Consider the following 27,145-nt stretch of genomic DNA (forward strand, 5'->3'; position numbering starts at 1 on the left):
TTGATGTTTGACAATGAAATTGATATAGAACGCCAAGCTCATGCTCATAGATCAGAAGAAATACAGGCCCAGAAATTGCACGCTTTATGCTTCGATCCAGCAAGATAGCAACACAAGCTCAACATCAGGAATTACCCTCCTGGTCCTCCAAAGCCAACATCATACAAGCTTCTATCCTTGTGTGACAACCCCTGACTACCTGTTCCGTCAATGCCGTCGATATTGACAGTTTCATCCATTACACCATCGTCGTCTTGGTGATCTATCAACATTTCCAAATCCTGATCCACAACATCTTCTCCCACTCCTTCAGTGGCATTGAGTAATGCTTGGAAGTCAGCAGGCGAGTGGTATTGGTCGAAGGCACTGAGGTCGTGTGGTGAAGACTGGTTGATGATTTGCGGGTCGATGGGCTGATATACAGGGTGGTCGTGCGGATGATGGCCGGTTGGAGGATCTTGAAGCATAGGACTGTGCGAGTGAAGTGGATGTTCCAGAGAGCTGTTTTGAAGTGCGTGAGAGTGCGCAATCAGGGAAATATCGGCTGGGTTAGCATAAGGACTAGGCGTGTGATCATGATCAGGACTTTGCTGCGAGAGTGCCGGCATCATGCTGTGATCTTGTAACGGTAGCATCTGAGTGGCAGGAGGACTCATCGATTGTACTTGATGTTCATTTGAATCTCCCCTCACAACTCCTATACTTCTCCCACCGTGAATATTTGATAAGGCTGCTTTCCTCGCACCACCAGGGTTAGGTGTCTTGCCGAGCTCTTTGCACTCCGCACAACTCCGGATAACATCGCTGGCCGTTTCCTTGATACGACTCCAATGATACTTCTCTGCAATAGTAGCGGTCGTCCTATTGATGCCGCCGTGCTGCTGGGCATGCATTTGCCGGGCAATATCGAATTGGCGAACTGGATCAGATATCACCTCTTTGTCTTTTAGCATGAGCTTGTCGCCGTCGAGAAGCTTATAGTGCGTCGCTGCGCTCCGAAGCCTGCTTTTTTCGGCACGGTCAGCGCCGTTCGGGTACTCGCCGTACTTGAGGTAGAACTTGATTTTGTCAAAACGCTCTTCACTCACGAGTTCCTCGCTTTCGCGCGGTGACAGGTCCCGGCCGTAGATGATGGCATCGATCAATTGGCCTGGAAAGCTGCGGAGATTGCCGCACCCCTTGACTCGGCCGATGCGCTTGAAGCCAAGCGCATCCCAGATACGGCATGATGCCACGTTTGTCTCGTACACTAGGTTGAAGACACTGTAGGTATAACCCAGACGAGGAGCCCAGTCCAGGTAAGCCTCGCCCATGAGACGACCGACACCACGGTTGCGGGCGGCATCAGTGACTAGGAAGCCAGCATTGCATACATGGCTGCTGCGGCCAGGGTAGTTGGGCTTGATATAGAAGCTTCCCAGGCATTCGCGGGACCAATCTTTGCCTTCAACTACGTCCTCGGCGCGTTCAACATTGCCAAGAAGCATGATGGCTCCAAAGTTCTGGAACCAGTAGGAGCCAAAATTGTCGGCGGCGAAGGGCTCCATCATGGGATACGTATCGCCGCCTTCGATCTCCTTATTGATCTGGTCACATAGATAGGCGATCAACGACTTGGGAACCTGGTGCTTAGAGGCAAACGGGACAATGGTTGCCACTGTCTGACGATCACGGAGTGTGACCTGCCGAGGGGTGATGTCGGCCGGAAAGCCGGGGTTGTTCGGATCCGGGTACGGAGGTTGACCGGAGACTCGGTAGATGGTGGGGCTCGCCGGATCATCTAGCATGGCCGGCATTTTTGGAGCAAACCCTTTATGCGGGGTTATGAAAAAAGATGAAAAAGGAACAAGAGACGGATTTAATTGGATGAGAATGTGTTTACACCTGTCACCAAATAGTTAGCATTTCAGATTCTCCTGACACTTACGAACGATCCTCGCAGCCTGGGCAATGTCGTCTTACACCAAACCAACACCAACAAAACTGAAAGTGTAGATTGCGGGAGGGAATAATAGAATGATGCATACCAGTTCCAGAGCGAAAGCGAGGCAATTTATTAAGAGTAGCTCGGCTCAAAAGCTAAACCATTACTGGTGACTCCGTGGTTGTGGGGTGCGCCTTTCGAATACCGATCTCGCACCGAGCTCTCTTCCTGAATCTCTCAGATTCTATGTGTTTATTGCAGGGCACTAATTGTGCTGGACTGTGCTGTGCTGTAAGAGCTTCCACAGGCGTCTTAATACGCTGGTTGGGTGGTGACCTGGATCCTTGGCTGGAAAGGGCCAGGTGCTGAACGCCCTGCGTTTGACTGGGCTCTCTAAGTAGAAACCTCCACTGGGAACTGCAACTGCCCGAGCAGCTGGGGATATAGAACTGTATGGATGCGCTGTAGGTCCAGTAATGATCTAACGTAGACCCAGTAAAATACAGTAGTATCAGATGCTCCGCTATGCAGACTGGCGTGGTGCAGTCTGTCCAGTGCTGGGCTTGTTTTGCCGTGGAATTCGTCGTAGCTGTGCTGAAATGTTCTTTGATGATGAGGGGAAATGCGCAGGACACGCAGGACTGGGACTGGGCTTGTCGAGGTCAGTAAGTTGTCACTAAGGCGCGCCCCAAAATTTCATGGAGGCGGGGCAAGCACCTGTAGCTGGAGAAAAGGGAAGGGACGATCTGTCAGTACATATGGGGCTAAGGTTTATCCGGAGGCATCGCCGCAATCGGCCGAAGTATAAGGCATCCGTTCCCATAACTCGCATCAGAGCAACAAATTTATACAGTACGTTACATGTTATATATTCATATCAACTTACATCGCTTCTTTGTTCTATTTCTCCCGTAGGCTATTATACAGCTTTTAATATTGTACACAGCTTTTCTACTGCTTGCCGCTCTTGATATCGGCTTCGATAGCCTCCGCTGCATCCTTGAGTCCCGACAACTGGTCTTCAATGCTTGTCAACCTTGAATCAGATGTTGTCTCGGCAGGCTGAGTCTCAATCTGACTTTCGACTTGAGTCTCAACAACTACCTCCGAAACAACAGGCTGTTCAGGCGAGGCAGAAATTGGCTCTGTAGGCATGATAGCAGATTGTGTCTCAGCCTCAATAGCCTCAGCGACAGCCTTAAGACCTGATAACTCCTCCTCAATACTCGTCAATCTCGAATCATGCGATGACTCGGCAGACTGGGTTTCGATTTGGCTTTCGACTTCGGTCTCGACCTGGGCTTCAACGACAACTTCGGAGACAACAGGTTGTTTAGGTGAAGCGGGAGTTGGCTCTGCGGGTTTGGTGGCAGCATGTGTCTCAGCCTCAATGGCTTCGGCTACAATTTGAAGGCCGGACAGTTCTTTCTCAATGCTCGCCAATTTGGAGTCAGACTTTGAATCAGCAGCGGCAGGCTTGGCGCCCCCCGAGGTTGTCTCTGCCATCATCTTGACCATATCGTTCTCAGAGACCTCGGGCTGCTCTCCGTAGAACTGTTCCCGTAGAAGCTTCTGTTCCTCCTCGTTGAAACCCTCCAGGTTGTGCTGCATCTGGCCCATGACGTTCTTGCGCTCAGCAATGGCCGCCTTCTTCTCACGGCTCATGTGCTGGACAATATCAGGAGGGTTCTGCCATGTTGCTTTGTCCTTCTTAGCGTCTGCCATACGTCGTTGGTGACCTCGTTGACCGGCTCGGCCTAGGACACCACCTACGACAGCCATAGCTCGTAGACTAACGATACATTAGCATATTAAAACATCCAACTTTGTAGGAATTCTCACCTGTCGTCGTTGGCAGGAATGGTATAAGTCACCCATGAGGGGTCAGCATTGGTGTCAATAACACCAATGGTGGGAATGCTCTTAAGACCACACTCATACAACAGAGTATAGTTCTCAAGAGGGTTCAGGCAAACAACCAGATCGGGCATCAGAGGTCGAGCCGAACCTCTGTAGTTCTCAAATCCGGGAAGCTCCACATCGTTGTGGTCCACAACCTTTGTACCAGCCATCTTCAGGATAACATCTCGGTTGGTGATGGCACCGGGAGTCCACTTGGTGAACAGGTGGCAAGCACTGGCCATCTCGGCAGCCTGGGTGACAATCTCCATTTGACCCTTGCGGTTTCCAACAAAAAGAATCAGACCAGCCTTGTAAGCAACCTCCTCCACCACGCGGGCCGCTCGTCGGAGGTGCGCCGCAGTGGTTTCAAGAGAGATCATATGGACGCCCTCTCGCACACCATAGATATATCGAGAGTTGGCGGGGTTCCAGAGCGAGGTCTTATGTCCAATATGCGTTTGCGAAGCCATCAACATCTCCAGAGTGATATCCTCGGGCCCTGGTGGGTTGTTGACGAGTTCGGTAGGGATGTATCGTTTGACAAGTTTCGAACCGAGACTTCGGGTGTTGGCCTGAATACGCTGCCATTCTCTGTACTGTTGAGCAGGCGTCGCTGGAGCCGCAGAGTTCGAGTTCTTGTGGGGTGTCGTCCAGGTCGAGCCCTTGTGTTCATGCGCCGAGTTGGTCCTGAGAGAGAGGATGCCGTCCTGCACGATTCTCTGCTTCTTTCGTGCCGCTGAAACAATTTTGGGAGGAGCGGTGGCGGGCTGGGAAGTCGTCCATTCCTTCACTTCGGATGTGCCCTCGGTTTTGTTGGTGACCTGGGTGGACATTCGCCTGAGGAGGGACCTGGAGATGGGAGACGCCATTGTGTGGCGGCCTGACCCTGTCAGCTGCATATTTGCAATAGTAGCACCTCAATTGACTTACAATGCCGCACGGGGGCGTTCCTCAGGATCATGACGACGGCTTGCAAATTGCTCGACTATCGTGATGGTCGTTCGACCGTAGCCAAAATTTGGGTATGGCGGATGGTCCGGGCGCACAGATTTTCCGATCCGATTAACATCACTGTCAAAGTACAGTACATGGAATTCAGTTTGGTCAACCATTTCACAAACACAAATACAAGCAAACAAGACAATGAGTTTAATCTAAAAACAAAGAAAATTCAATTAATCCTGCAAGGGGTAAGGGTAATGTCTACTATGAAGCACTTCTTTCTCTTTCTGCATATCTACACTAAACAGCGCCCCGTCTTCATCAGGTCGTTATGAGGAAAGTCAAAAGTGTCTTTACCGGCTGGTAAGCCTTGCAATGGTAAAGACACCTACAATAGTAATCGCCAATGTGACAATGGCGCCAGGAAGGATCAGCTCATTAGGTACACCGGCAATGATCTGCTCCTCGTGCGCATGGGTATGCGCCGCACGACTCTTACGTCTTCGTACGGGATGCTCCTCCTCCGAATCGTCCTCATCCTCCTCGTTCTCTTCGGGCCACCACTTGCGGCGCTCCCGAAGGCCACCCCCGGTAGAAATCGAGGGCGTAGCAGGATGTCTAGGATCAGCTGCAGATACAGGAGGCTTCTCGGGATCGTGCACAAAGAGATCAACCTTGTCATGATGGGCTTGGCGGGCAAGAATGACGGCCTCGAGCAGATCGTGATCAGCCGTGATAGAAATTGAGTCTCCTTCATCGTCCAAGAAGCTCAAGGCAAAGCCAGCACCCACGATCTTTCCGTCCTCTACATCAGGCACTCCACCGATACTGTCTGCCTCGGCACCAAGTTTAGAGGCAATGGCATCAACGAAAGCCTCGATACCTTCTGTAGCAGTGATCTTCATGCGGTGTACTCGACCGGAAGGGGCCTTGAACTTGAAGGGGAATGGGAGTTCTTCAGGGAGTTGATGCTCGAGAACATCAGGGAGGATGGAGCGGGGAGGGGATTCCATGCCAACATGGGAGGCTGAATCTCCTGGAGCGACACTGTCGTTGATACGATCCCGGTGCATATCAGGGGATGTAAGACGAGAACCAAGATTGGTGTGCTGAGCTTGGCTGCCCTCTCCTGACATCATGGACTCGGTCTCAGCATCCAGAGAGAGCCAGAACTTGTTCCAGGCGGGGCCCTCGTCGTTGTTGTTCGACATGGCATTGATTTGGTCGAGTGTGGCGTAGGTGAGCTTAAGAACATCGACCATACCAACAATCTCACCACCATCATTCATGACAGGCAAGTTCAGGTAGTGTCCATCTAAAAGCTTGTTAGCAGTGTCTCATGGTAGCCTCGCCTATGTTCTCAGATAACTTACCGTGCATCTTGCGAAGAGCCGCCTGGAGAGTCATGTCCATGGGTGCAAAATCGGGGTGAGGGGTCATGACACGGACGACACTGCAGTTGGCGGGGTCCAGGCCAGGGGCAATGACTCGGAGAACGACATCCTTGCTGGTGAAAATACCCGTAATAGCACCTTGATCCTGAACCAGGACAGCAGTTGTATGGTTCTCCTTCATGAGCTGGGCAGCTTCCTTGACTGAGGTTCGGACGCTAACAGTAGTGGGGGGGACGCCGTTGAGCACAGTTTCCAAAGTAGGTCCGGACATCTTGCTGCGCAGAGCCTCGACGTACTGAATGATCTGCTGAGGCTGGGTAGAACCCAACTCAGACTGAACACCTTCAAGCGCATCGTACAGCTTTCGAGAGGACGAGTAGGCACGCTCAAGCTTTTCCATAGCATCGTAGAAACACTTGGTGATATCCAACACACCCGAAATATCTTGGTTCTCGTCCATAACTGGCAAATGTCGGAAACCCTTTCGAACCATGAGATCCAAGGCATCCGTAGCGCTGGTATCGGTTCGAGCGCAAAGAGGGTTTTTGGTCATGATTTCGGCAATAGTGACAGCGGAGGCCTTGGCTCCAGCTCCCACAACGCGGAAAGCAAGATCCTTTGCAGTGAAAATACCAGCAATTCGGTCGTCATCATCGGTAACCAGAACACAGTCCTCTCGCTTTGCGGCCATCAACTGGGCAGCCTCGGAAACCGTGGTAGCAGGCTTGATCTGGAGCGCCTGACTGGGCTTCAAGGCAAGGACAGTTCCGGGAGGAGCTTTTCGCGAGTGGCGGGCTCGGCTTGTAAGGTGCTTCTTCTTGGAGAGATCATTTTCGAGCTTCTTTCGGATGGCCTGGGCTGAAGGTTAGCAACCTTGTACGTAGATCGGAGTTTCTCGAGGTATATATCGCATTGAGGATAGTGGGGGAGAGGTATATCATGACGAACCTCATCACGTTTGCTCTGCTTCTGACGACTCGCGCTGAAAGATGATCCAGTCTCGGTAGGCGGTGTGGGCTCGAGAACTGGACGAGGAATATTGGAATTACCGCTGGGACTGTTTGAGAAGGGAACCGCACCACGGCCCTTGTTGGGCGTACTCCTGTGAGTGTTGTGAGAATGTCCCGACATGGCGGCAGATGGAACGAGAACAGGACGAGACAAGAGGAGTCGGTCCGGCTTATCGTCGCAGCCCAAAGGACGATTGGTATTCTGTTTCGCTATAGGCAAAACCAAAAGAGGGTCGGCGGCAGGAAGATGCAATAAAAAGGTGAGTTTCTGCCCTGGTTAAAGAGAACCTAGGAAAATCGAGGATCAGCCAATCGCAGTGGGCGAGATATTCTGCGGCAAGGAGGAAATCGGGTGACTGTGTTTAAGGTGAGTGACTCTTCAAGCTCCAAGGATGGTGGTACGTTCTTCTTGGCCCCTGGACTTTCAAGGTTGTTGTGGTAACTCTTTTAGTGGGTGTTGATTCTAGGACAACTATTGGCCAATCATGTGGCTCTGAATACCGTTACACCGCTTGATCAGATAACGTCTAGAACGTCTTTGGAGGGCACTTTTCTCCTCAAGATCCAATATCGAGTTTCGAATTTGAGATACGATTCTTTTCAGGGATCTAAACTACTCTACCCTTATGATATGCATCTCCGTCCCATTCATGACCCGCATATTATCCCATCTTGCTTATAGTTCATCGGGAGGATCCATCGTGACCCGAACTGTCTGCACATCATGGGCCCGTGCTATTATGCATTCAACCCATCGATCTCTATACCGCCTGCATCCCTACCGACTAGACTAGGCCTCCCAGTCAGTACCTAACTGTAACACTGCATCCGTATATGAGAACACGCTTCAAGTTGGGTTGATCAGTGGAGGCACGGCAGAGATCATAAGACCAAAGTTCACAATGCCAAATCAACTGGTTTAAGGATTGGTGTATTCCAGCATAAAGTGATAGATTACTTGGTGCCTTCTTATGTATGCCAGCATAATCAAGTTTTGTACTAGCCTGGTCTTTCTGATTATCCCCTCACTATGTACACTCGCATAGGCAGAATGCAGTAGGTCAACCGACATAACCCATTCCCTGAGCTTAGAGCTCACCTAAGGAAAGTTAATCATGCAGCGAGCATCTATAACTCGTTCGCCCTCATGGTTACAGAAAACCTGATTCAATCAACATAAAGAGGAAATATTCCAGTCATCTTAGTCAACTTGAGACCTATTCTTAGGCTCTATTTTCGTCCCTAAGCTTGGGCTCAAGGCTTTGGCCCCTCTCCAACTTTCTTGCCTTCGACTGGAGCCACGCAGGGTGCGGCTTACAGCTCGGAGCCACGCAAGCGGCGGAAACGGCTTCCACTCATACCCCGGAGAGTTGCTGACTTGGCGTCTCTGTTTTGTAGGGTAGCTGGTAACGTAAAGATGAGCATGTCTTGATTGGAGATGGAATGAGATCTCCTTGTTCCACCTTGTACTTTCTGACGAAACAAATCAGCGGATGGCAGAGGAGAACAACTGGTATTTACCAGCAGAGGAAATACAAATGACAGTAGTAGTAGAAGAAGATAAGAAGTTAATAGAGATACGTCTCAGAGACTTTCTGACCGGCAAGGAACTTGGAAGTGTTTGTTGTTAAGCAGTGCCTTCCCGACGGGATGCCAGATGGTTAACATGAAGGCAGTAAGATAGCATTTAGATGAGCAAAGAGAAATGAGGGTGGTGATACCCAGAGCAGCTACTTGGTAGAGAAACCTGAGAAGAACAAGTACTTGGTGCTATCATATTAGTAAAGTCTTGCATTTTTTATTGTCGTTTACAAATGCCAAACGTGCATTTCCCAGGCGCCTCTTGGCTGGTCATCTAATGATTCTCGCCGCAAACAAGACCCGAATAGCCGCGAATAGGTTGGTGCAGCAACACAACGCTCGCTCGCTACATCTGGTGGCACCATATCTGATATAACGATAAACGCGACAGTCTTCAAGTTGACTGCCCATCGTAGAATTACATACCGTTGCTGGTGAGGCATCCACACACACAGGCTATGGACCGTTGAACCGTCTGATTGGCACCGAAGCTATACATGGCGGTCTCAGGAAGTTCGTGACTCATACAGTGAGTCAAGAAGAGCATCGAGGTCTTCAGACTGAACCTGGGTTAAGTTCAGACATCTTAAGCATTGGTTTGTTTGGTGTTAAGCAGATATATTAGTACTCCTTGATGACTCTACCATACATTTTACTACGAAGCCTATACCTCTCAATCACGAGATACAAAGACATTAAGAAGCATCGGTTGAATCATCGTAAACATTGTGATTCGATGAGTCTGTCATGTACTACGTATGATGATTCTGGCACGGACGGCTGAGATCGCTCGGCAGTACAGGGTAACAGTTTTGTTATCAGTACAACAATGATGACCAGAACGACAGACCAAGTTTTTTCTAAAGATGACAGTAAGAGGCCAAGTTTCCGTTCGCTCTGGTGACTGAAATTGACGTATAGTATCATTCATTTAAAGCCTCTGTTTGTTGCCATCGTCTCAACATGAATGAATCAGAAAGTCGTGGCGTCGGCAAGAAAATACACTTCACGGACACTATTAACCGAAAACCCAATTCAACAAAGCAAACAACAACCTACCTTTGTACTTGAAATAGTATGTACAACTTCTAATTGACATCCGAGTGCATCTGAAAGAAAAATCAACAAAGACCACGGGGTTAATTGATTCGTATTGAACTTCTAGGCACATGCCCAATTAAGATCAATGATGGGGTTATGGGGATATCAGATGTCCAGGTCATTCCTTGTGCTGAAGAACTCTCGGCCCCTCAGAGACAAACTTAAGAGCTGAATGTACAGTCATGGACCAGGGAACCTAGGCAACACATTGTCAAGTCATGATGGAAGTGGTGGCTTCGACTCGGCATATCGCCATCGATTGTTTGGTTGGAATGTAAAGGCACTTTGGAAGCAATTGGGCGTTTATCATCATCCAATGGGGGCATATTTATCTGGTATGGAAAGATGAGCATGGTTCGGGGCTGACCAAGTTAGTTGAGACAGCTTAGCTTCCAAGCTGTGTTGATCCTGAAACAAGACGTCATTATATGAGCTGCAAGGGTTGATATTTTCTGGCTACTATAGCAGTCCAGATAGCTACTATAATTGAGACATGTGCTGGAATCCCAGGTTGTTATGGTAGCAACAGGGAATAGTAGTGGTGATGGTGCTATTCCCGTAGAGGATGCTTAATTGTTTACCCTTTGAACCTTCGATGGCGTTGGAAGTGTTGGGGCCACGATGGCTTGAGAGGCTAATTGGAATTGAAAAGCAGTGACAAAAGAACAACGAATGAAGATGGGTTAGAACTAAAGCTGTTACGAACTGGTAAATCTCGATAGAGCCAGCATCTTACGGATACCGAGGATAACATCGTCGTCCAGGTCACGTCTCAGAAGCTGGGTCTCTTCTTTTGGGGGGACTAAAGTCTTAGCATGCGATTAGCCGCTAAGCTAAACCAGACAAGGGTGATATCAAGTGTTAGTGTGGGCTGAGGGAAAGCTAGGTGAATCTGGATTTGGTGGCACAGCGGCCCAGTTGCCCCGGTGATCAGAGTCTTGTTTACTCAATTGTACATCTGCCTACCTCAGTAAAGTAGATCTGGAGGTCGACCCCAAAGATCCAAGCTACCCACACTACTCTTCTCGTATCTAGCACCAAAGCTACCTGCAAGCAACTCCAATACTCCATACATACGCATACTCAACAATTAATTGTTTGCGTATCCATCACCTTAATACCTCTATCGCATCCGAGTTCGCATCTCACAAGAGAGCATCTCCCAAAAAAACCCACTATCCATCACCTTGAAAGAGGTGTATCTACATCACCACTTACACCGCAAAGTCGACTCCGACTGATCGCGACAACACACTTCCACTAGCCCGGCGCTCTGTGCTTGCGCTGCGTGAGGTAAGTGATTGATGGAAAAGTCAAGATCAAGTCAATTGACTTTTGTTGTAGTTTCGGACCAAAAGGTTCCCATTCGACAACTTGACGACCGACGACAATTCAATTCCGGACTCCCCTTGCGACAAAATGCTGTCCAATCCATCAGGACTTCACGCTCGACAAAAGCAGCATCGACGTCAAAACTCGACGCCGACTGCTTTCGAGGGTGTCAAGATCCCCAACCTGCCAACTACACAACGACAATCCGCACACCGACGCGGCCTCAGTCTCGATATTCGAAGACAACAAAGCTCAAGCACAGCATCTCCCACAACAACAAGGCAGAAGTACATGGTAAGTACAAATACTAACAGCACAGGATTAGCCAATCATCCGCAGCATAACGTACTGCGAGAAGCGCAGCAGCAACGCATACAAGCACGCCCGGGCACACAGAACCCTTATGCCAACTTGGCATCTAGTGGCAGTGAAAACTATCTCATGTCTCCTCACGGAACTCCTCAGACGCAAAGATTCGACCCGTCCTGCTTTGACCCAAACTCACTTCCCTTTGACCCTTACACCGCAGATCTCAACGTGATGATGAGCAAAGGACAACAAGCTGGCTACGGCGACAACCTGTCGGGAGGTAAGGAATTTGATCTTTTTAACACTAACAGTGCTCTATCAACCCCGACCTTTATCGAATTCCCCTCCGAGGCTTCTTCCGCCCAGGGTTGGGCTTCTGAAGGTGACACCTCCAGCACAAGGAGGACCTCGAGGAGGATAAGCGGAGGTATCCAAGACCGCGTCAACAAGTTCGAGAACTTGGACTCAACAACGAGACCAGCAACTCCCCCCGACCAGAACCAAAACCAAAACCAAAACCAAAACCAAAACCAGGGCCAGAAGCAGAACACACAAAGTCAGTCCTTCGACTGGACGATGCCACTGCCCACCACGACTAACCAGGTGAAAGGCTACTTTCCCCCTACGCCAATGGAAACCCCCCATGACCGCTTGCCCAAGGACGAGTCCATGCCAAGTCGGTTTGCTGAGGGCTACGATGAGTCTATGGAGGAGACCATCAAGCCTGTGAGGAACCGTGGAGGCAACCGAAGGGCCCAGAACATCTTCCAAGAAATCAGACAACAGTCTGAGGAGGACATGTCCAGCCAAGGTGCAACAGACTCTTCTGCCCAGTCATCCTTCCATGGAATGCCAATGTCGACACCCGACTACATGAACATGAACAACTTCAACAATGAGTTCTTGAAGATTGAGAACGACTTCAGTGGTCAAGACATGCACGGTCTCGACATGAGCCACCAATTGCCTCAACACTCTACCCCCGACACTCCCCAGATGACACAATTTATGGGCTCTTTTGATAACAAGCCCAGCCTCCGACCTTACCCCATGAGCGCTCAATCCATCTCTGGCACACCTTCACAAACACCTTCTAGCCGCCACTCTGCTCACCGTCGAACCGAATCCGTTGCTAGCATAGCTAGTGCTGCCAGCATTGCCAGCATCAACATTGAGGAAACCAAGACGGAGACCGGTGTCACTCAGGATGAGATCGCTCAGTTCATCAGCGGCCCTGACGCAGGTGACGGCAAGTGGACATGCATATACGAAGACTGTGGAAAGAAGTTCGGCCGCAAGGAGAACATCAAGTCGCACGTCCAGACTCACCTCAATGACCGTCAATACCAGTGCCCTACGTGTAAGAAGTGCTTTGTCCGTCAACATGACCTTAAGCGACACGCCAAGATCCACACTGGTATCAAGCCTTACCCCTGCGAATGTGGCAACAGCTTTGCTCGCCATGATGCTCTCACCCGACACCGTCAAAGAGGCATGTGCATCGGCGCTTTCGACAATGTTGTGCGCAAGGTTGTCAAGCGAGGTAGACCTCCCAAGAAGACCCGTCCTGATATGGAGACTCGCATGGACAAGTCTGCGAGAACGCGCAAGAAGAACATGTCCATCAGCTCAATGTCATCTTTCTCTGCATGCTCGGACAGCTCAGCTGTCAACTCACCGGATCATTTCATGCTTGATGATATGATGGACATTGGAATGACTTCGCAAGGCCAAAACCTTGCCGCGGTCTCTTCAGCACCCATGACCGGTCTCACTGCTGCAGCTCTCCAGGAGTATGCCTCTTCTCCCTCCACCGGCAGCGTCCACTCCTATGTTTCCCCTGAAGCTATCATGGAAGGTACTCCCATGCACGTTGCATCGCCCGCCAAGAGCGCCGCAAGTCAATACAACACTCCCCCTGAACTGTCACAATCATCTTCTCCTCCGGCTACCCACTTCTTCGAGGTCGAGCACAACAACTCAATCAACACTGACGACCTTACTGCCCTCCCCGGAACAACGACCTATGTGACTTCGGCCACCATGGCTGCAACTCTTCCTTTGGGAATGAGCACCGCAGACGATGACATCCTCCTGCAGTACGCTACCAGCAATAGCTTTATTCAGCTGGGCCGCGAATCCGACATGCTCGGCATGGGCAAGATTGACGACTACGACAACGGTATCTTTGATAACGACGTCTTCTTTGGCAACTAATTTCGTTATTGTTGCGTCTTTTACTCAAGCGGAAAAGCCTTTCGTAACTTAATCAGCGGCGGCGTACTTGAGTTTGTTTATATTCTTCTTCGGATAACATTTGCCAACTTGCACCTTTGTTTTCTGCAAGAACTCAGCATGGCACTTCTTTTCATTCTTCTTATTTTTACGACGCTCATGCTCACGCAGCCACGCATCAACAACATGCACGCACAATAGCGAGTCAATGTATAACACGACGTGGAAGACTCAAGAAGGTTACAAAAAGGCACAGGTTTTGAATTTTATGTTATGGGGGTCTTCAGTGCCATCATCAGGACTCTCTGGGTTCATCAATGGACGGAACAGGCGAACGGATCTTGGGATTTTTGAATGATTTTTGGGAAATGGAAATTGATAGAAGCAAAGGTCTCAACGCGGTTGGGGTGTCGCACACCCTTTGGGCCGCCAGGAGTTTTTGGGGTTGAGCCTTTTGCTTTATTTGGTAGACGAAACTTACCAATGGGATACTGATGGAAAACTAATGCTTTGTGCCTTTTGATTGTGATGTGAAATATGAATTGACCAGTGATGTCCATATTGATAGTTGGTCTATGGCCGGCGTTGACAGCTTGTAAACAAATGTTTAAGATTTATAGGACAACCCTGAATTAGAACAAGTTTCTAGTAATCACTCTTTGCCTTTCTTCCTGCCTATTCGATTACATCTGTAAATTGTAGTTCTCTTATTTTTTTATTCTCATGTTGTTCACTCTCACTGTCGTCGATGTTAATCAGTCAGCGTCTACAGTGCCTAATCTCCACTCACTAAAACGCAGCCACCTACCAATCCCAGCTTTGCTCAAGCTCAAGCTTCTCAATACATCAACCAAGAATTCCCATCATCACTTTCGTTCTTTCTTTATCACCACATCATAAATATCTCGATAATAGTCAATCAGCTGTAGGATCGTCTCCTCGACGTTGATTGACCATGTTAACTCCTACCATCGGTGTCAAAACCGCCTTTTTCTATGCTATTGGAAATACTCCAGCAGCCAGTTTGACTCGATGTGTACCGCAAGGTCAGGATATAGATATTCTGTCTCTGGGATGTGGTGACTTGCGCAATATTCTATACACAACTTATCTCGAGAAGGGCTTTCGTACGTTCTCATTCCACCGCTTTCTGATCCCGTAACTGACTGAAACAGCGCAGAGACAGATTGACTTTACCTGCTGTGATGTTGCAGACACTATCATTGGTATGCGAAGTACCCTGTACCAAAGTGCTTCTAGATCGCTAACTGGAAATAGCTCGCAATGCCTTCTTTCTAGTCTTGCTCTTCGACGAGGACTGCAAACTGAGTAGTGAGCAGCTATGGAATGCCTACTACCACCTTTACGTTGATGAAGAGACTGCTGCTGCTGTACTGCAAACAGCCACCAAGCTGCTGACCATATCCAAGTGCCTTGACGACTGGAACAGCAGCGACTATGGCAGGTCTATCAAATTCTGCGATGCCGACACTCTGTCGGATGTTCGACGTATCTGGATGATCATCAAGAATGCCGCATCCAAGTGCCAGTCTGGTGAGTACACGGAGACATTCGAGCAGAAGGTCAAGCCGTCCAAGGACCATCATAAGGAAGTGTTTGGTGAGGGAGGCGCCAACATCACGGTTATGCGTTCTGCGGCACCACTCTCTATGCAAGCTGGCACAAAACTCGTAGAGATGTCCGGACAGTACTGGAAAGAAGGGACTGTCACGCCACGATCGGCTACCGACAAGTCACCGAATCCGCTCCTCGCCAGCCTCCTTTCTGAGGACAGTCTCTTGCACTACGGGACTGACCCCATCATGGGCTTTCATATCGCTACTGCTTATGCTGCCCTCCTTGAAGGATCTCCTCTTAAGCCCAAGGACTCGCATCAAGACTTTGCCGCTCCAGCTGCTGCCAAAACCCAGTTCAACGAATGGACATCTGCTTTCAAGTCATTGAAAAAGAACATAGTTATTCGATTTGCTGTTGCGGATGCACTGGCTCTTTGCCATAGCTTCCAGACGGCACAAGCAATAGGAAAGTCAGCCAATCTTTACAGACGAACATGGGACTCGCGACCACTTGTTTTGGACCCGAAAGAATATGGGAAGGACGGCAAAGGACCATCGTCGTTCGATATGATCGATACTTCGAACCTATCCGACCACATCGGCGCCCTTAACATCCTCATTGCAGCAGGTCCACTACTTAAGGATGAGCCATGGGCATCGTTGTTTACGGAGTTGTTGCTCAAATCCGGAAAGTCCAAGGACAGCGCTCTTGAGAAACTCCTCTGCGGTCATGCACCCACCATTTCGCTGCTGCTTGGGTATAGCCCTGTGCAGTATTGGACCAATGCCAAGGTTGAATCTCATGTTGACGAAGTACTTCTCGGGCTTATGAACCAACGGGAAGGAGAAACACAGACGCGCAACCGCTTGGCCTGGAAGCGTAACACTCATTTCTCAGACCAGGCTAGTCACAGCAAACTTCACATTGACTCCAAGCAACTGGTCAAATTGCTTTCTCCGTTTTACGACTACATGTTCGAAGCTGAGAATATTTCCAAGGCCGACGAGAGGTCGCATTCTTACGCTCATTACAACCGCACGAGCTTTGCAGCTTTTCTCAAAATTGTCATGACACGAGTCGCAACAGAATGGCCAACCGCATGCTCAGCTTTGATCGATTCCATTGCTCAAGAACATCGCTTTTTTCTAGCCAGTAACGGCATGCAAGACCTGTGTCTACAGCTCCATCTTCACGGTGTCAATACGGAGCCTTGGATTATACAAGAGAGCAGAAGCATCCCGGAAAATGGAGCCTTCAATCGCTGGAAGTCACTTCCACCAGCAGTCGCTGTCACAGTCGTGATTCCCAGAAAGGCTGTTGCCAGGCTGTATAAGCACAAGGAGAAAGGTCTTAAGATGGCATCACCACCGCTTGTTGGATCAGTGCGATCCAGTCATAGTGCGACGGAAGCGTGGCAGAATATGTTTGGAGATGTTCAGATTGCTTTCGGTCATGTCGAAACGAAAAAGATGCCCGATGAAGACGAATTCCAAGTCACCATTGAAAGAGATGGAGCTGGCTGGGACGGAGACTCGCCCCTTGTTGCATCCTTCTATGTGCCTACTTCGACCCTACAGAATGAACCAAAATCGGCACTGGTAGGGCTGTGCGTTCCACCAACGGGACAAAACTCAGTCATATTTGGGCCTATCCTTGGAATGACCATGTCTGTCTTTGAGACTCGCATCGACGACAGATCCAACGTATTCGTAACGAAGCACTTGCCTGGTCAGGTTACCTATCCTGACCTGTGCGCAGCTGTAAAGCCTCTTGACAACGGGGTAAACCAAGGCCAGGATGACAATGCCACAAAGATGCTGCTTGATATACCGCCATCTGAGTCTACCATAACCACAATCACAGGCCACCTGGACATTACTTCGACAAAGGGCAAAGACTTGCTTAAGAAAAAGGTCTCCATCGAATTCCATCAACAAACCCCCTTTTTGATCAACATTGTGTTCGAAAATAAGGAGCTTGTTTGTCCTCTCAAGTTTCCAGTGCCTGTCACCAAGGACAGTATCAGATCGCGAGTTGCTCGAACTACAGGCTACATCGAGCTGATAGCACAACTGGCAATACCAGCCGGTTCGCCAGAACTACTGGACTTTGTCTATCCCTCAGCGATTTCGTCATCCGGCACCCCAGCAAGCTTGAATATGCCACATGTGAATTTGGATAACCTACCAGTTCTTGACCTGGAGAATCCGGATAGAAACCGGTGGATGACGACTTTGACATCGTTAACGTTCTCATCTCGAGAGAAATACCTTCGTAGTATTCGTGAAAGCGGCATTTCAGACGATCCAGTTGTCAACTTCAAGGAATCTGTCTTCACCATGTGCATGCTCGCCTCAGGCTTACAAGGTGGTCAGACGGGCCTGTTCGCTATCGACCATCCTGACCGAGGAGGAATTCACATGTTGGTATTTGTGTCAGCTTTCAGACTTGATGGTGACGCAGCCTCAATCGTTCTTGATGCAGCTGTTATTCCGTTCACAATGGAACTGGTGAAATCTGGCCGAATGGAATCCTTCCTTCTCATGCTCAGGGAACTTGAGTGCGGCAGTATCTCGGTGAATGATTCGGAATTGGATCTCTGGAAGAAAGCTCTTCCTGCGATGGTAGAGCGCTGCCGTACTTGGTCTCACGGCAAGAACTGCGAGTACAAGATGAAGGGAGCGACCATTCCACTGAGCCTCAAAGAGGGTGAGCAAGTCCTGTGCTCGTGCGGAAACGGTCAACTACCCGACAACTTCGTTTCACTTCCCGAGTGGGCTACTGCAGCACCTAATGCTGTCCGTCTCGCCATTAGCCCGACATATGCAATTCCTTTTAACGAGGAGGTTATCAATGCTGCCGAACTTCCGAAGACGGCAACTCGTGTAAAGCGATGTACAAGCTGTGGAAAGCCGGCGAATGAGGAGAAAGGAGTAATGCTCAGGAAGTGTTCACGTTGCAGCAAAGTCAGTTACTGTTCTCCGGAGTGCCAGAAGAAGGATTGGAAGAAGCATCGAGCGGAGTGCAAGTGATTGGGTTTAGTTGAGAAGCGATGCATGTATCGGCGTTGAGAGGTGGATTGTTTGAGTATGTGATGTTGCTTGGTTGCTATCTATCAGGTCTACCTAGAGATGAGTTGATAAGTAAGAAACTCAATCGAGAAAACAATACAAGAGATTGTTCTCATACACAACGTCCCCAGTAATGAGCATAAATTGAAGATGAGATATAATTAAACAAGGAGTCGGTATGGACGTCAACATCGAAAACATTCGAATTATACCGGGGTAGCACCTCCTATTGGCCTCTCACCGAGCCCCTCCATAGCCTCACCTTACACCGACTGCTCGCCCCACACCGCCTTCACCCCTTGGAGAGGGCAGGAGGGGCAGAAAAAATGTCCCAGCCTAGCCTGTCCGCTATTGCCTGTTGACCAGCTGGTGCAAGCTTGTGCGATTACGAAATCGCGAAACCTCCAACACCAGCACCGCTTTTTTCAAGCCTCGACTTTTCCGATCTCGACTATAGCCATCGTGCCAACAGCAGAGATCTACAATCATGTCGGCTGCACAACTCCTCAACCCCAAGGCCGAGTCCCGAGTGCGTCGAAACAAATACCCCCCGCAGACAAGTGGCCTTGCAGCCTGCTAACCCCGTTGTCGCAGAGGAGGGGCGAAGCTCTTAAGGTCAATATCAGTGCTGGTGAAGGCCTACAGGATGTTCTCAAGTCCAACTTGGGCCCTCGAGGTACCATTAAGATGTGAGTTTGTTCTTGGGCTTGAATATCATTGCTTAAAACTAACCATTTGTTAGGCTTGTTGATGGTGCGGGCCAGGTACGGTTACCTATCAAAATGCCCCTCGACGACCCCTAAACTGACCGATACCCTCAGATCAAGTTGACCAAGGACGGAAATGTCCTCCTCCGTGAGATGCAAATACAGAACCCCACCGCTGTTATGATTGCCCGAGCTGCGACCGCTCAGGATGATATTTGCGGTGACGGAACCACATCAGTCGTTATGCTGGTCGGCGAGCTTCTCAAGCAGGCAGACCGTTATATCTCGGAAGGATTGCACCCTCGAATCATCACCGACGGCTTTGAGGTTGCCAAGGTTGAGGCTCTTAAGGTGAGTTTCTCACCCCTATACTATGCTTCGGACATCTGACTAAATATTGTAGTTTCTTGACTCTTTCAAGCTCGCTAAGGAGGTTGACCGAGAACTCCTCCTCAGCGTCGCCCGAACCTCGCTCACCACCAAGCTCAACGCCACCTTGGCCCAGAAGCTTACTCCCGATATTGTCGATGCCGTTCTCGCCATTTACCAGGAGCCTGCAAAGCCCGATCTGCACATGGTGGAGATTATGAAGATGCAGCACCGAACAGCCGCCGATACTCGTCTGATCCGCGGATTGGCTCTCGATCACGGTGCTCGTCACCCCGATATGCCCAAGCGACTCGAAAACTGTTACATTCTTACTCTCAACGTCAGTCTGGAGTATGAGAAGACCGAGATTAACTCAAGCTTCTTCTACTCCAGCGCTGAGCAGCGTGATAAGCTTGTTGAGAGTGAGCGTCGCTTTGTCGATGCCAAGCTCAAGAAGATTGTTGAGCTCAAGAAGGAGCTTTGCGGCAACGACGGAACAAAGAACTTTGTCGTCATCAATCAGAAGGGTATCGACCCCCTTTCCCTTGACGTTCTCGCCAAGAACAACATCCTTGCTCTTCGACGAGCTAAGCGAAGAAACATGGAGCGACTCCAGCTTGTTTGTGGTGGTGTTGCTCAGAACAGTGTTGACGATCTGTCTGAAGATGTTCTGGGTTGGGCTGGTCTCGTCTACGAGCAGACTCTTGGAGAGGAGAAGTTTACCTTTGTCGAGGAGGTCAAGGACCCCAAGTCTGTTACTCTTATGATCAAGGGCCCCAATGCGCACACCATCGCTCAGGTGACAGACGCTGTCCGAGATGGTCTGCGAAGTGTCTACAACATGATCGTCGACAAGTCCGTTGTCCCTGGTGCTGGTGCTTTCCAGGTTGCTTGTGCTTCTCACCTCAAGAGCGATGCCTTTGGCAAGACTGTCAAGGGTAAGGCTAAGTGGGGTGTTGAGGCTTTCGCCGACGCTCTTCTTATTATTCCCAAGACTCTGGCTGCCAACGCTGGTCTTGATATTCAGGATGCTCGTAAGTTCTTTAATTTAATCAGAAGCCTTGGATACAATTGCTAACTTTTACAGTTGCGGATCTGCAAGATGAATATGCTGACGGAAACGTCGTCGGTCTTAACCTCGAGACCGGTGAGCCTATGGACCCTGAGCTGGAGGGTATCTTCGACTCTTACCGTGTTCTGCGAAATTGCATTGCTTCTAGCTCAAGCATTGCATCCAACCTGCTTCTATGTGACGAGTTGTTGAAGGCTCGACAGATGGGCAGAGCAGGCGGCCCTGGGCCTGGCATGGATGGACCTAGTGATCACATGTAGGAGATACCACGTTAAAATGAGGCTAGACAAAAGGCTCTGGGACGTAATATACCACATTACGACTTCAGTTTACGACTCGATAATATTTCTTGTGATATATTAATAAAAATTGAATAACTCATATGTTAGGTCGTTGTAGTTGGGCTCTGATAGCGGCGCTAAGCCCCGCATTCCCTCAGAACCTTTGGAAGAAAAAAAATATTTACCCCACCATCATCATCCAGCAATCAACTCCATCAGTACCAGTATCATGGCTTCCTACGATTCCGATTCCTCGGACGGTGAGTTCGAGGAGACCAATGTCCTCTTGGGATACGCCTCTAAAGAGGCAGATGAAGATACTGTTAGCAAACTCGGTGGCCGACCTGTAAGTTTTTAAGCTGTCCCGCACTGAACAAACTCATGATAGCTAACAAGAAACCCAGGACTGGTTAGACAATAACGCCCCCAGCGCAGCCTACGCACGATGCAAAGTTTGCAAGGATCTCATGGCCTTGATCCTTCAACTAAATGGTGAACTTCCCGAGCGATTCCCAGAGCATGAGCGACGACTTTACGTCTTTGCGTGCAGGCGACAGACCTGTCGGCGCAAAGAAGGCAGCATTCGTGTATTGAGAGGTGTGCGAGTATGGAAGGAGGAGGCACCCAAGGAGGATAAAGAGGAGAAGAAAGTTGAGGAAGATAAGCCAAAGAACGACGGGCCTGGATTAGGCGAGACTCTGTTTGGTTCAACGGGTTTGGGAAGTGCCTCCAACGCAAACCCTTTCTCTAGCAACGCCAACCCTTTTAGCAGCTCCAGTTCCAGTAATCCCTTCAGCTCTGGATCTGCCAACCCCTTCTCTTCCTCTACCTCACAGCCCGAGCCAGCAAAGCCTGCATCTCCCGAGCCTCAAACCACCTCCCTCACAAAATCCTTTGCCGAGTCTCTCAACATCAAAGACACACCTGTTTCACCTCCTCCTCCTTCAGAGCCCTGGCCTGCTGAGGATGCGCAGGCGCAACCTTACCCTACTCTGTACCTCGCCGATGCCGACTTTGAGACTCTGGACCCCACACCCACCAACGTTCCTACCAATGCTCGCCTCGAGGACGGCGACGCTGCGGAACCTTCAATTCTCGATCGGGAAGCCTTCGAGTCGACTATGGATGCCACGTTCCAGAAGTTCGCTGATCGTCTGGCGCAGAACCCGGAGCAAGTTATTCGTTACGAGTTCGCAGGAGCTCCATTGTTGTACTCAAAGAAGGGTGCCGTTAGTGAAGCTGTCAACAAGGGCGCTATTCCCCGGTGCCCTAACTGTACAGCGAGGAGAGTGTTTGAGGTGCAGTTGACGCCAAACGCTATTGCGGAACTTGAGGCCGACGATCTGAGCTTGGAGGGTATGGAGTGGGGTACCATTATTGTTGGCGTTTGTGAGAAAGATTGCGCCCCTCGAGGAACACCAGTTGGAGAGGTTGGATACCAGGAAGAGTGGGCTGGCGTACAATGGGAGGAACTGTCTAAGGGCAACTAGATATTTTGGACAGGTTGGAAAACGAACATAGCGGGACATCAAAAACACATTAAGAAGCGGCCACATAATTTTCGTGGTACACGTGAGCCAAATACGATATATCAACAAATCGCAAAGTTCTATGCATCTCTAGATCCTTGGATTGCTCTGCAATGACATGTCCGATTAAACGCCTAGATTTTTGTAATCCCCCGTCATGCTACCATGCGAGCCCTTCCTAACCCTTCCACATCGTGAGTCGTCATGTTCGAGTCCCATCGAATGGGGGGAAGTGCGCGAAAAATCCCTTTTGATTCGCTAAAACTCTGAAAAATCCTAAACAGTGTCCTCCCAAGACCGTCGGAGCACCCTGGAGAACTGCTCGACGTTGACGTCCTCACGGATCTCAGCCTTCTTGGCCTCGTTGTCGGGGTTTGAGGGAACCTTGACGTTGCCGTCGGCCTCGACAGTCCAGCCGCAGACCTCGGTAACGAACTTCTTGGTGGCATCCTCGCTGAGGCCGAGCCATGACTCGAGGTGGCTGATCTGGATCTCACGGAAAGCCTGGGACACGAGGAGGGCGATGCGGTGACGGACAACCTCCTCAAAATCGGGAATATCGGCAATCAAATCGGCAACCATGTCGTCGTCGAGATCGGCCCAGAAGCGGGAGTACTGAGCACCCTCAAGTTGGCCGTTGAGGGATCGAAGCTTGGTGACAGCCTCGCCGAGGTCGCCAGTAACAGCAGCGGAGGGGTTGATGAGGTGGAGAGCGAGAGAGAACTGCGCGGAGGGGAACTGGGTCATGGTCTTGACCAAGATATTGGTGATAACCTCATCCTTAATGCGGTCAGGGTTGAGCTGGTACCTAGAAGGGAGTTAGCCTTGGCCCGAGAGGATGAACAAAGTAAGTTGGGGTCTTGGGCATTTCAGTCGCACTAATAGTTGACTTCAGGTGCGGCCAAGCTGCGAACAACCCGCCGGCACTAGTCAGGTAATAGGAAACGTTGACAAACGGTCATCATATAGAGCCCGTGTCATGTAGAAGAGTAACAAGGAGCATTACACTCACAATTTCAGTAGTGTTCGGTTGGCATTGCAGTCAGTGAACTTCTGCTCGCATTGGTCCTGGAGGTAGGTCTCGAGAGCGCCGACAGCTTCGGGGTTGTATCGCTCAAGTCCGTTGATGATGGAGGAGATCTCCTGGGGTCTCTCTGGCGGGTCTTCTCCGTTCATGGTGTTGGTATTTTGAGGAGGGGTCGTTATGAGGGGGATGTCGGGGGGAGGTTCGCGATGGTGGGGCAGAGCGAAGATTTCGACGTTGTGTGAGATGAATCGCTTGTGCTGTGCTGTGCGTGCCAAAAAGGTTTAGCTCGGAGTAGCGGGCTGGTTCCTGATTTTGGAAGCTTTCAGCTGCATCACGTGGCTTCGCGCCAAACGTCGTCATCGATGCGCCGCGTATTGAATTGTTGATAATGATGGACGTGAATAGCTGTATTTACTGTTTACAAATACTAATAAATGTTCTATTCCTTCGACCCTGACTCATACACTCACATAATCAATGGGTGGTAACACAGACAACTAAGAGATCATTTTCGTCATGCCGAGTCCTACTAAGAAACGGAAGCTTAATAACGGTACCAAGTCAACAACTCCAGCTCGGGGTCTTGAATATTTCTTCTCAAAACAAAAACAGAATGATGCAGATTCAAGCAAAAAACCAAAGATTGAAGAGAAGGATGGCGCATCAAGTGATGTTCCGACGGAAATGACTGATGAGGAATTGGCTAGGAAGCTCCAGGCCGAATGGGATCAAGAGGTTGCCAATACGCCGCAAGCCACCCTCCAGGAACAGACTGTGCAACTCCCAAATAAGCACAATGTATCGGTATCTAGGGATGAAAGCCCAAGTCCAACCGCCCCAAGATCTAAGCCGTCATTCACCCTACCAACAGCTTTCAGCAAGCCTACAGACAACAAGTCGAAACCTACACTTGGCCTTCAAGCTGCTGGCATGGCCGAGGACACGACCACTACATCAATACCATTCGATGAATCGCCTCTGACATTTGATCCGCAGGAATACCTGGATCAATTAAAAGAACACTGGGCCTCTGAAGGTGGTAACGCATCATATGCGTTACTCACTCGATGCTTCATTCTCATCAATGGCACAACAAGTCGAATCAAGATCGTAGACACACTTGTGAATTGTTTAAGAGTTCTAATCGAGGGCGATCCAGCAAGCTTGTTACCAGCAGTACGTTCGATATCCTAGTTTGCTCTGCTTCTCTAACTTTACTAGGTCTGGTTGGCTACTAATGCGATATCTCCCCCTTATATATCCATGGAGCTGGGATTGGGTGGATCGGCCATATCGAAAGCGTTGCGAAATGTTTGCGGGCTTGATAGCCGGGCCCTCAAGGCCATTTACGACAAATATGGTGATGCCGGAGATGTGGCTTTCGAGGTCAAGAAGAAACAAAGTTTTACCCTGAGGAAACCAAAGCCTCTAACGATCAAGGCTGTTTACGAGTCTTTGGTGAAGATTTCCAACAGCCAGGGACAGGGCAGTGCAGACACCAAGCAGAGAATAGTCGACCGTCTTCTACAAGACGCCCGTGGCGGCGAGGAGAGTCGGTTTGTGGTGCGAACTCTCTGCCAACATGTAAGCAGAATTGTCACTGCAATCATCGAACCGTATCTGACATTTAATAGCTACGCATCGGTGCTGTCAAAACGACAATGTTAATCGCCTTATCACGAGCCTTCCTACTTTCACGCCCACCAGGGACTGACTTCCCTCTCAAATCGGTGTCCGACCTAGCCAAACTCAGGAAAGAAGATCTAGCTGAAGTCTGGAGCCGGGCCGAGGAAATAGTCAAAGCTTGCTTCGCTCGGCATCCAAATTACAGCGATCTCGTGCCCGTTCTCCTTGAAATTGGAATTTCCGAGGAACTGTTGATACGATGCGGACTAACCCTCCATATCCCACTGCGCCCTATGCTTGGAAGTATCACGAGAGACCTGTCCGAGATGCTCACTAAACTACAGGGAAGAGATTTTGCATGCGAATTCAAGTATGATGGCCAGAGAGCCCAAATACATTGTGACGAGAACGGAAAAGTCAGCATTTTCTCTCGACATCTAGAGGTTATGACGGACAAATATCCTGATTTGGTCGAATTGATACCAAAAATACGGGGTGAGGGCGTCGATAGCTTCATCATGGAAGGTGAAGTCGTGGCCGTTGACCGTGAAAGCGGAGAACTCAAGAACTTCCAGACACTCACAAATCGAGCGAGAAAGGATGTTGATATTGGAACTATCACGGTAGATGTTTGTATGTTCTCGTTCGATTTAATGTACCTCAATGGGCACCCACTACTGGATCGACCATTTCGAGAAAGGCGGGAGCTTCTGCGTTCGCTTTTCAAAGAGATACCGCATCACTTTACCTGGGTAAAAAGCCTTGATGCTACGTCTGTAGACTCTGAGTCGGTCCTCGAGTTCTTCAAAGCTGCTACAGACGCTAAGTGTGAAGGAATCATGGTGAAAATCCTGGACAATCTACCTTCGGAGCCGAATTTAGGGGAAGAAGGACCGGAAGGATCTGACAAAACATTGACACCGAGCTCAAGGTCAAAAGGGAAAGGGAGGTCGAAAGGCAAAAAAGATCAGAATGGAGAAAAGGCCAAGACAAGGAGGAAACCCTTACTGGCGACATACGAACCGGATAAGCGGCTCGACTCCTGGCTCAAAGTCAAGAAGGACTATAACTCAAGTTTCGATACGCTTGATCTTATCCCTGTCGCTGCTTGGCATGGACAAGGGCGCAAGGCGAAATGGTGGTCGCCTATGCTCATGGCTTGTCGTAATGAGGAGACTGGATCTCTGGAAGCTGTGTGCAAGTGCATGTCTGGTTTCACAGATAGCTTCTACAAGACTAACCGACAGTTTTATGACGACGGGGAAGAGAGCGGCGAGCCCAAGAACACGAGAACCACACAACCCAGCTTTGTGGAATACTCAGGACCGAGACCTGATATTTGGTTCGAGCCACAAGAAGTATGGGAAATGGCTTTTGCGGATATTACGTTGAGTCCAACCTACACTGCAGCAATTGGGCTTGTAAGTGACGAGAGGGGGTTGAGCCTGAGATTTCCGAGATTTATGAAGAAAAGAGAGGATAAGAGTCTCGAAGAAGCGAGCACAAACGACTTTTTGGCCGGTCTGTGGCGCAAACAAGAAGCAAAGGCCGCTTCGAAGAAAGAGAACAAGGATGAAGCAGGGGCGGAAGTAGAAGACGTAGAAGAAGCTGATGATTAAATCCAAGCTTCCTATTTAATCAATCCTAAACAATGACGCCTCGCTTCAAATTCGGGAACAGACTTTAATGAACTTTCTTGTTTTTAATCATCATTTTCCAGCATTTAACCTTTGAGCAATGAGACTGAAAACAGCGATTGACCCCATGAAGAGAACGGCGTTGTAGAACTGTCTTGTATGAGCATGAGCACTAGAGTAATATATTGAACAAACCTACAGCTTTTCGAGAAACGTCTCGCTCTTCATCATCGGTACGTGACTCAATGAAGAGTCGACGTAGATTTGGTAGTGCCTATTTTCATCGTTAGATCTCATCTAATGTTAAGGCACTCTATTAGTATAGGCCTCTCACCATTTTAAGGTTGCTTTGAGTAGAAGGCTTAGTGAAAATCCCCAAGTAATCTTTTCATTAATAGCAAGCAAATCAATCTTCTCTGTAAAGTAATCGGTGTTTGTCTCTCGATGATACAAATGTTGAACCTCACAGTAGAGTGTAGAAAGGTGACTAAGCTGGCCAAAAATAAATTGTTAGCCAT

The 27,145-nt window shown here is 49.4% G+C and overlaps 8 protein-coding genes across 8 annotated transcripts; 4 read left to right on the forward strand and 4 right to left on the reverse strand.

Moving 5' to 3' along the window:
* Position 1: 1 nt before the first annotated feature.
* On the reverse strand, positions 2-2,021 carry B0J16DRAFT_59086 (uncharacterized protein). The gene has a single exon (XM_046134114.1). The coding sequence runs from the start codon at positions 1,794-1,796 to the stop codon at positions 132-134; it is 1,665 nt and encodes a 554-aa protein (XP_045986293.1). The 5' UTR covers positions 1,797-2,021; the 3' UTR covers positions 2-131.
* An 854-nt stretch (positions 2,022-2,875) lies between these two features.
* B0J16DRAFT_380275 (ribosomal protein S2, flavodoxin-like domain-containing protein) lies at positions 2,876-4,695 on the reverse strand (the record flags this gene model as incomplete). The annotated part of the gene is made up of 2 exons (XM_046131060.1): positions 2,876-3,716; positions 3,767-4,695. 2 exons carry the CDS (start codon positions 4,693-4,695, stop codon positions 2,876-2,878), a joined length of 1,770 nt encoding a protein of 589 aa, XP_045986294.1.
* A 118-nt stretch (positions 4,696-4,813) lies between these two features.
* Positions 4,814-7,741, reverse strand: B0J16DRAFT_332953 (uncharacterized protein). The gene is made up of 4 exons (XM_046126774.1): positions 7,624-7,741; positions 7,111-7,570; positions 6,142-7,015; positions 4,814-6,083 (listed from the first exon to the last, which is right to left on the reverse strand). Exons 2-4 carry the CDS (start codon positions 7,291-7,293, stop codon positions 5,122-5,124), a joined length of 2,019 nt encoding a protein of 672 aa, XP_045986295.1. The 5' UTR covers positions 7,294-7,570; positions 7,624-7,741; the 3' UTR covers positions 4,814-5,121.
* Positions 7,742-10,072: 2,331 nt separating this feature from the next.
* B0J16DRAFT_261558 (uncharacterized protein) lies at positions 10,073-13,712 on the forward strand (the record flags this gene model as incomplete). The annotated part of the gene is made up of 4 exons (XM_046123279.1): positions 10,073-10,128; positions 10,346-10,412; positions 11,082-11,147; positions 11,199-13,712. 4 exons carry the CDS (start codon positions 10,073-10,075, stop codon positions 13,710-13,712), a joined length of 2,703 nt encoding a protein of 900 aa, XP_045986296.1.
* A 973-nt stretch (positions 13,713-14,685) lies between these two features.
* Positions 14,686-20,787, forward strand: B0J16DRAFT_353732 (TCP-1/cpn60 chaperonin family-domain-containing protein; the record flags this gene model as incomplete). The annotated part of the gene is made up of 8 exons (XM_046129328.1): positions 14,686-14,857; positions 14,906-14,956; positions 15,009-18,284; positions 18,837-19,068; positions 19,122-19,143; positions 19,201-19,437; positions 19,490-20,489; positions 20,543-20,787. 8 exons carry the CDS (start codon positions 14,686-14,688, stop codon positions 20,785-20,787), a joined length of 5,235 nt encoding a protein of 1,744 aa, XP_045986297.1.
* Positions 20,788-21,007: 220 nt separating this feature from the next.
* B0J16DRAFT_411116 (programmed cell death protein 2) lies at positions 21,008-22,415 on the forward strand. Its single transcript, XM_046133209.1, has 2 exons — positions 21,008-21,154; positions 21,213-22,415. Exons 1-2 carry the CDS (start codon positions 21,038-21,040, stop codon positions 22,296-22,298), a joined length of 1,203 nt encoding a protein of 400 aa, XP_045986298.1. The 5' UTR covers positions 21,008-21,037; the 3' UTR covers positions 22,299-22,415.
* B0J16DRAFT_332966 (armadillo-type protein) lies at positions 22,416-23,622 on the reverse strand. The gene is made up of 2 exons (XM_046126775.1): positions 23,350-23,622; positions 22,416-23,145 (listed from the first exon to the last, which is right to left on the reverse strand). Exons 1-2 carry the CDS (start codon positions 23,511-23,513, stop codon positions 22,614-22,616), a joined length of 696 nt encoding a protein of 231 aa, XP_045986299.1. The 5' UTR covers positions 23,514-23,622; the 3' UTR covers positions 22,416-22,613.
* A 146-nt stretch (positions 23,623-23,768) lies between these two features.
* B0J16DRAFT_332967 (ATP-dependent DNA ligase) lies at positions 23,769-27,107 on the forward strand. The gene is made up of 5 exons (XM_046126776.1): positions 23,769-24,540; positions 24,586-24,948; positions 24,999-26,779; positions 26,829-26,900; positions 26,961-27,107. The coding sequence occupies exons 1-3, from the start codon at positions 23,881-23,883 to the stop codon at positions 26,607-26,609; spliced, it is 2,634 nt and encodes an 877-aa protein (XP_045986300.1). The 5' UTR covers positions 23,769-23,880; the 3' UTR covers positions 26,610-26,779; positions 26,829-26,900; positions 26,961-27,107.
* The last annotated feature ends 38 nt before the right edge of the window (positions 27,108-27,145 follow it).

This window comes from Fusarium flagelliforme (assembly GCF_020744385.1).
Source record: "Fusarium flagelliforme strain FIESC 12 MPI-CAGE-AA-0113 chromosome Unknown B0J16scaffold_2, whole genome shotgun sequence".
Classification (NCBI taxonomy): Eukaryota; Fungi; Ascomycota; class Sordariomycetes; order Hypocreales; family Nectriaceae; genus Fusarium; species Fusarium flagelliforme.